The sequence below is a fragment of the Mus pahari genome, chromosome 18 (assembly GCF_900095145.1).
Source record: "Mus pahari chromosome 18, PAHARI_EIJ_v1.1, whole genome shotgun sequence".
Taxonomy (NCBI): Eukaryota; Metazoa; Chordata; class Mammalia; order Rodentia; family Muridae; genus Mus; species Mus pahari.
Genome location: NC_034607.1, coordinates 3,051,352 through 3,059,599, shown reverse-complemented (window position 1 = coordinate 3,059,599; position 8,248 = coordinate 3,051,352). Strand labels below are relative to the sequence as shown.

The window sequence follows — 8,248 nt, the reverse complement described above, 5'->3', positions numbered from 1 at the left end:
TCGAGGCCAGCCTGGTCTACAAAGTGAGTTCCAGGACAGCCAGAGCTATACAGAGAAACCCTGTCTCGAAAAACCAAAAAAAAAAAAAAAAAAGAAAAAAGAAAGAAAAGAAAAGAAAAAGAAAGAAAGAAAAGAGAACGGGTGCCTTGGGGGTCAGACTAAAGGACAAGACTTTAAGAAAGGGGATCGAGGGGCTGGAGAGATGGCTCAGAGGTTAAGAGCACTGCCTGCTCTTCCAGAGGACCTGAGTTCAAAAGCAACCACATGGTGGCTCACAGCCATCCGTAATGGGATCTGACGCCCTCTTCTGGAGTGTCTGAAGACAGCGACAGTGTACTTACATACATAAAATAAATAAATCTTTTTTAAAAAAGAAAAGAAAGGAAGAAAAAATGAAGGAGATTGAAAGGCCCACCTCCAAGGGAGTTGATCAGCGTGGGATGGTTAAGTTTCTTTGCATTCTTCCCCACTTAGATGTCATTGCTGATGAGACGTCCAGTAAGCATTGTATGATGAGACTTACATGCTGTCTCTCTGTTACCCTGAATTGCCTGGAATTCATAAGGACAATGTTCCCCACACCACCACTCAGTGCAGGGTCCTGTGTCACTCTACCAAGACTATTATTTACGTTTTGAATTCTTTTTTCCTCCGAGGTAGGATTTCACTATGTAGGTCTGAATGTCCTGTAACTCACAGAAACGCACCTGCCTCTGCCTCCCAGATGCTGGGATAAAAGAAGTTAAATATTTTTTAAAATACTTTCTGGGGGTGGGGGTCTATGGACTACATCTGCAACAGCACAGTGCAAATGTGGAGATCCGAGGGGAAATGTGGTACTTGTGACTGTGTGGGGACCTGGGGATCAAAGTCAGGTCCTTCAGCTTGGGTTGCCATCTGCCAATCACCTTCACTGCTGAGCCACTTTCCCAGACCCACATTTAGTATTTTATTATACAAATTTCTGCCGGGCAGTGGTGGCACATGCCTTTAAATCCCAGCATGTGGGAGCCACAGGTGGGCAGATTTCTGAGTTCAAGGCCAGCCTGATCTACAGAGTGAGTTCCAGGACAGCCAGGGCAACACAGAGAAACCTTGTCTCAAAAAAACAAAAACAAAAATAAATATTTTATAGGCTGGAGAGATGGTTCAGTGGTTAACAGAAGTCCTGAGTTCAATTCCCAGCAACCATATAGTGGCTCACAACCATCTGTAATGAGATCCGATGCCCTCTTCTGGTGTGTCTAAAGATAGACAGAGTGTATTCATATAAATAAAATAATAAATCTTTAAAAATCACTTCCAGAAATTGCAGTGGGTGCTTTGTAGTTACTGATGATAATGGATATTTACTTCAGACTTGATGTATGCATGATCCCATTTAATCCTCTGAGACTAATGGGCTGCCCATTCCAGAGATGGGGGAAAAAAGAGATAGAAATTAGTACAATTGCCCCAGGAGGCTGGATCATTGTTACCTCTGAGTATGCTTGGTATGCATGAGTCCCCACACCTAACAGTCAAGTCAGGGGTTAGACCCACTTTTTTTGTTGTTTTTGTTTTTGTTTTTTTGTTTTTTTTGAGACAGGGTTTCTCTGTGTCCTGGAACTCACTCTGTAGACCAGGCTGGCCTTGAACTCAGAAATCTGCCTGCCTTTGCCTCCCAAGTGCTGGGATTAAAGGCGTGCGCCACCACGCCCGGCTAGACCCACTCCTAACACTAGCGTTACTCTTGTGTCTAATAGGTTGTCTTCACTACCACCACAGTCTGAACAAACGTGAGCCTGTTTGTCAGTGAGCTTTTCCTTCATGTGTTCTTACCAGTTCCCCTGCTATATGCTCACTAGAGAAATACAAGCTGGGTAAAGTGGCACAAGCCTTTAATCACTTGGGAGACGAAGGCAGGCAGGTGATCTCTGTGAGTCCAGCTGGCTTACATACTGAATCCCGGGACAACCAAAGTGACAAAGTGAAACCCTATCATAAAGAGAGGGGGTGGAGGGGAGAATCCACCATGCCCTAGCGACTGGCTGGTGCCTGTTTAACATTTATCAGCTTGCGTTGCAAAGGACTGTTTGCAAAGCCAAGCTGTTTTCCACTTTAAAAAAAAAAAAAATGTCCTCCAGGATTAGCTAGTTCCTGGCAAACAACTGAAATTCCAGACTTGTGCAGTGAATGAATGAATGAATGAATGACCTAATCCAGTAGCTTCTCATCACATCAGGGTTCCCATCAGATACAGCGTGGAAGACTCTGGGTTTCTACTATAGGGCTCAGCTTTCCTCCCAAGGCTTCAGAGTCACTGGGTCATGCCAGGGTAGATTGTAGAGTGGTTGCATCCGGAAGAGGGGGAGGAAGGCCCCGATGCCATAGTCAATCTAGGCTTGGGTTGGAAAACAAGGTTGAAGTTACTTATTAGCAGGTTAAAGGGTCAAGGGTCGAGGCAAGGGGGCTGGAGGCAGAGTGGACTGAGCGGCCAGCAGAGAACAGTTAAGGCGGAGGTCCCCTCAACTGCAGAGCACCAACTCTCATCCCGAGATGTTCCACCAAGTTTGGGCAGCTCTGCTCTCTCTCTATGGCCTTCTCTTTAACTCCATGAACCAGTGCCCTGAGCACAGTCAACTGACCGCACTGGGAATGGACGACACAGAGGTATGTACTGAGGGAACGCCTAAATAGTAGAAGCTGAAAGTCTTGGGTGGGTGGGTAGCTCAAGATGGCCAGAAAGCATGTTGAGAAAGGAAGGGAGGAAGAGGGTGTGTGGGAGGCACTGGTGGCTCCTTGTTGCAAACACTGAAGGCCACCAGAACCGTAAGCCCCAAGTCTTGCTCTGCTGACAGATGGGGATGTTGGATGGATTTTGCGATGCACCCAGCAACTCATCCTTTTGCTCCCTTCATTGCCTCTCCAGACCCCAGAGCCCCACCTGGGCCTGTGGTACTTTATCGCGGGAGCAGCCCCCACCATGGAAGAGTTGGCAACTTTTGATCCGGTGGACAATATTGTCTTCAACATGGCTGCCGGCTCTGCCCCAAGGCAGCTCCAGCTTCGTGCTACCATCCGCACGTGAGTGTTGAGCGAGGAGACAGACACCACTGGGTGTGTTCTCTGCCCCGACTGGGAGTCACCACACCCAGCATCAGGCTCCACCACTCTCTGCCCACTGAATTCCACAGCATTACAAGTCACCAAGTCACTTTTCTGTAGACAGAATGGGCCTCGATAACTTTTGGTGGCTTGAAACCCAAAGAGCTAGGGTGTGAGGAAGAGAAAGATGGAGTAAAGGATGTTACTGTGTGGTGAGAATGACACTTCATCTTCCTATCTTAACACTGCCACCTCTGCAGGAAAAGTGGGGTCTGTGTGCCCCGGAAGTGGACATACCGATTGACTGAAGGGAAAGGAAACACGGAACTCAGAACTGAAGGTTGGTTCCCACCAGCCCTCCCCTTGTCTCTTCTCCCTGAGCTGTTTTCCCTCGGGATTGAGGCTTGGACCTAGGACCTCCTGCATGCTAAGGAGGCAGGCACGCCATCACCGGGCCGTAGCCCTAGACCCTCTCTATTTTTGAGACAGGGTTTCACTAAGTTGCCCTGATGGTTGTTAAGCTCACCCCGTAGCCCAGAGTGTTGAACGTAGACAGGCCTTGAATGTGAAACCCTCCTGCCTCAGCTTGGTGGGCAGCTGGGATCATGGTCCTCACTGGTAGGCCTGATTCAGTGGGTCTGCACCTGCCCTCTTATCCTCTCCTGATCCAAACAGGGCGCCCAGACATGAAAACAGACCTGTTCTCCAGCTCATGCCCAGGAGGGATCATGCTGAAAGAGACTGGCCAGGGCTACCAGCGCTTTCTCCTCTACAGTGAGTGGGGATACAGGCAGGACATGTCCCAGGGGAACTGGAGGGCTAAAGAGCCCCCCTAGTTGGGAGGGCAGGGCTGAGAAGCAGGAACACTGACTGGCCTGAATGTTCCCCTTCCTTCCAGATCGGTCACCACACCCTCCAGAGAAGTGTGTGGAGGAATTCCAGGCTCTGACCTCTTGCTTGGACTTCAAAGCCTTCTTAGTGACTCCCAGGAATCAAGGTGAGGGGTTGAAGTTGTCACCAAGTCTCCTGTGGATAAAGAGCTCTGTGCAATGTCAGCAGAGACCATGGCCAAAGGCAGACATTATCTGAGTGGGTACACTGACCCCTCTAATTCTCATGGGCTAGAATGGTACCAGAAGGACTCATGTGCAGTCAGAAATAGTGACATGCACTGTAACCTCTGCCACACAGCTGGCAGAGGCAGAAGAATTGCCACAGATTTAAAGCCAGTCTGGTATACAAGTGAGTTTCAGGACAGCCAGGACTATATAGAGTGAGGCTGTCTCTCAAAAATAAAAACAAGGGGCTAGAGAGATGGCTCAGCAGTTAAGAGCACTGACTGCTCTTCCAAAGGTCTTGAGTTCAAATCCCAGCACCCACATGGTGGCTCACAAGCATCTGTAACGAGATCTGACGCCCTCTTCTGGTGTGTCTGAACACAACTACAGTGTACTTACATAAATAAAGAAGTCTTTGGGCAGGAGAGAGCAGGGCCAGAGCGGGCAGGGCCGGAGAGAGAAGAAAAGGTGTCTGAAATGTACTTACATATAATAAATAAATCTTAAAAAAAAAAAAAAAGAGAGAGAGAGAGGAGAAAGATAGGTTTCCGAGTATTTAGAGCAGTGGTCTTCAACCTTCCTAAAGCCTTTTCCCACAGTTCCTCATGTGGTGACAGCCCCACCCCGCCCCGCAGCTGTGAAGCTATTTTGTTGCTCTTTTGCTACTTTTATGAATGGCATCTAACATGCAGGGTATCTGATCTGAAACCCCTGTGACAGGGTGGTTTGACCCCCCACAGAGGTCATGACCCACAGCTGGAGAACCTCCACTTTAGATAAAGGGAGGAGAGGGCCAGATAGAGAGTCTCCTACCCTACTCCAGCGCCAACCGGCACTCCTCCCCTGGACGACCACCCTCTTACTCTCTCCCTCATCCCCCCACAGAGGCCTGCCCGCTGTCCAGCAAGTGACCAGTGACTTCACCTGTGTCCTAGACAGACAAGATAGGAGCCCAGCTTCGAGTGCAGAAGCCAGCGACTCCCGCCCCCCCTCGTGGATAATAAACATGATTTGTTGGTCCTCATCTCCTGGGTTTTGTCTGCAGACATCAAAGATATCATTTCTCCACTTTGACCCTCCCCTCCCCCCCATGACTCCCTCTCCCCGCTGATGGACACCTCCACCACCTCACACCCCTGGCTGTCGGGCATCAGGAAGGACACTGAGCAGAACCTCTCACATTGGACTGGTGTATTTAGGACGTAGTGTGGCACATTTATTGCTGAGTGAGCAAGGCCTGAGTGGAGAGGCAGGCACGGTGCTTCCCCCACTGCCCATCAGAGCTGCCAGCTCTTCTGTGCTGGTCCTCATGCCAATCCAGCCCACAGCAGTCCTGTTTCTTCGGGCTCCCACCAACCTGCAGACCCTCCCTGCAGGAACCACAGCACCTGAAACCCCTTCTTCTCCCTCACAGCCTCACTCTCCTCTAGACGGTTCTAGTCCTAGGATCCAAGGGACACCACGGGTCTCCCCATCACCTCTTAATGCAGAGATCTCTGTCCTGCCTCTGGCCCCGTCCACCCCTGCGCTTGGAAAGGGCCCTATGGTGTCCATTCTCCACGGTTGCTTTTATTTTATTTTGCTTTTAAAAAGTGGAGGTGGAAATTTAAAAAAAAAAATGGTGGGTAAATGTAAAAGCAAGAAATAACAACAGCTGGTGACTTCAATGGCAATGCCCCACTGTCCATGACTGGCCACCCTAGCCATCCCTGTCTGGCCTAGTATGACAGGAACTCCTGTGCCTGAGTTTCCTCCCCATCCCTGAGGTCTCTGTGCTTACAATCTGGGTTTCCCCACCTTCCTAAAGGCCACCCCACTATCTTTACCCTTTGCTCCCACCCTCTCCCAGTCACAACACCCTTCCTGGACCTTCCCTCTGCTCCTTGGCCTCCCTCTCCTGCCCCTCGCTCTCCCAGTCAGCGGTCTCCTCATCCTCAACAGGTTCCCGGAGGCTGACAGCCAGCACCAGGGCCTGCAACAGGCCAAAGAGGCAGGCGAAATGCAGGGGGTGAGCAGTAAGTAGGCTCAGCACAGCGTGGAGCCCGTGTAGGGCGGCCAGGAAACATAGCAGCCCGTGGAGCCAGAGGCCCACAGGTCCTCGAAGGCCCAAAGCATCCAAGATGGCTCGGAGCGGCCTGGAACACAGAGCCAGCAGGGCTGAAGCAAGCAGCTCCAGCAGGTGCAGGGTCAAGTTGGTAGAGATCTGCAGGTACTCCTCTGGGTCCTGCAGGTAATGTGAAGGAGCCCCTGGATCCCCCCGTAGCCAGCGCAGCAGCTTCTGACGGCGACCAGGTTTCTCCAACAGGGCTTCTGGCCCAGTGGTACCTAGTCTCCCTTTAGCGGACACTCCAAGGTTCTTCACACCACCTGAATCCACAGGGTCCCAGTCTAGTTTGGGAATGGCTCCTCCAGTCTCCACTCTTGCAGCCTCTTGAATGGTAGAGGCAGTCTTGTCCCGCTTGAGGGAATCCATTCTTTTGCTCCCCAGTTGATTCACTTTGAGGTCCCTGCTAGACTCTGGAGCAGCCCCGGGGGGCCTCCGTGTTCCTGAATCCTTGGTCTTAAGGGGCCCCACATCTCCCATGGTCTCTGGAGCACTGTCCCAGTCGCTCCCTGAATTCTCCGGGGAGCTGTCCACCCATCTGGGTTCTGGGGCAGGCAAATCAGCCTTTGTTGATTTCTTTCGACCCCAGGGTCGAGGTAGCCAGCCACCAAGCCGTCGAAGGAACATGACTGAGCTGTGCAATGAGCTGCTCAAAGCTGTGACCACTTCCTGACTCTGCTTAAGACTCTCAGGATCTCCTCAGAAGCCAGAATCAGTTCCGGTTCAGAAGAGGTGTCTGCTTGGTGATGTCGTCCTACTCTGAATTCAGAAAGGACTCACACAGCCCCAAGTGTGGTAAATGGCCTGCTTCCGTGTCAGTCTAGGGGAAAAGAAATCCATTTGCCACCCCACACACTAACAAGACATCTAGGGCTCGATAAGGTCAGGGTCACCCCCACAATGTTCTGTGCTTTCAGATTTCCTTCCCAGCAGTCAGCACCCCAAGTTTCACTCACCAAGACCACATCCCAAGGTGCCCCAGAAAGGGGAGAGGTGGTGTTCCATTGAAGAAAAGAAGGTGGTGGCCCAGGGTCCTTCCGTCCTGAAACTGAGGAACCTTAAAATCGCTGCCCAAGGGAGATCAAGGAACAGGAAGTCTCTGTTGAGAGGAAGACGGGATGGAAGTGTCCAGCGAACTCCAGTCAGTTACGTGCATCCCTTAACTTCGGAAGCTATCGTTCCAAAAAGTGGCCCTAAAGTCCCGCGAGGGCGCAGCTGAGACGCGGCCTCCGCAAGGTCAGAACAGAGACGTCCTTGGAGATCGCAGACGCAAGACACAGTGCAGGCCTACCTGGGGACCCAGGCGTCTGGGTGCTCGCGCAGCGAGTAGCAGTGGGGCCCAGCGTCCGGGGAGCGGCCTCCGGGAGCCGTGCGAGCCCGGAAGCAGCTGTACCGGGTCGGGAGGGACCAGCGGGGGCGGAGCTCCGCAACCCGTGAGGCGGACCCGACGGAGCGACCTCCCCCGAAGCCCCCGCGATTCACTAGCGCAGGCGTAGAGAGGACCACCTAAGGCCAGACCCTGAGCACGACCCCGGGTTGTGCTGTTCACCCCCCACACCTTCCCACCACTGACACTGGTTAGGTATTCTAGCCCTTGGTTTGGGATTTTTTGTCTTGTTATTCAATGTAACTTTGGCTATCTTGAATTAGCTCTGTAGACCACCAGGCTGGCCTCGAACTCAGAGAGATCTGCCTATCTCTTGTCTCCTTGATTAAAGGCGCGCTGCACCACTGCCCAGCTTTGTTTGTTTTTAAGGACAGGTCTCCTATATGTGTAGCTTAGATCCCTACATATGTAGCTCAGAAAAGGCTTGGACATATGTAGCCCAGACTGCCTTTGAGTTGATCCTCTTGCCACTGCTTCCCTATGTGCCGATTCCGGATGCTCTGTGGTTCTGTCCCACAACCCCCGCCATCCCTCCATTTCTCACCTGTGATATCGTGTAACGCTGGTCTAGAAAGGTAAATAACAGGAGCCACGTGATTTAAGCAGCCGCCC

The 8,248-nt window shown here is 51.6% G+C and overlaps 2 protein-coding genes across 4 annotated transcripts; one reads left to right on the top strand and one right to left on the bottom strand.

Annotated features, from left to right (window-relative positions):
* Positions 1-2,445: 2,445 nt before the first annotated feature.
* On the top strand, positions 2,446-5,169 carry Apom (apolipoprotein M). The gene is made up of 6 exons (XM_021217549.2): positions 2,446-2,652; positions 2,912-3,066; positions 3,348-3,427; positions 3,763-3,861; positions 3,986-4,084; positions 5,031-5,169. Exons 1-6 carry the CDS (start codon positions 2,539-2,541, stop codon positions 5,054-5,056), a joined length of 573 nt encoding a protein of 190 aa, XP_021073208.1. The 5' UTR covers positions 2,446-2,538; the 3' UTR covers positions 5,057-5,169.
* Positions 5,170-5,327: 158 nt separating this feature from the next.
* Positions 5,328-8,201, bottom strand: C18H6orf47 (chromosome 18 C6orf47 homolog). Of its 3 annotated transcripts, none has more exons than XM_029531355.1 (2): positions 8,181-8,201; positions 5,328-7,348 (listed from the first exon to the last, which is right to left on the bottom strand). In XM_029531355.1, exon 2 carries the CDS (start codon positions 6,874-6,876, stop codon positions 5,995-5,997), a length of 882 nt encoding a protein of 293 aa, XP_029387215.1. In that variant the 5' UTR covers positions 6,877-7,348; positions 8,181-8,201; the 3' UTR covers positions 5,328-5,994. The 3 variants fall into 3 exon arrangements, with proteins under 3 accessions (XP_029387215.1, XP_029387216.1, XP_029387214.1); XM_029531356.1 differs by lacking the exon at positions 8,181-8,201 and having other exon boundaries at positions 5,328-7,069; positions 7,206-7,660; XM_029531354.1 differs by lacking the exon at positions 8,181-8,201 and adding an exon at positions 7,541-7,660.
* Positions 8,202-8,248: the final 47 nt, after the last annotated feature.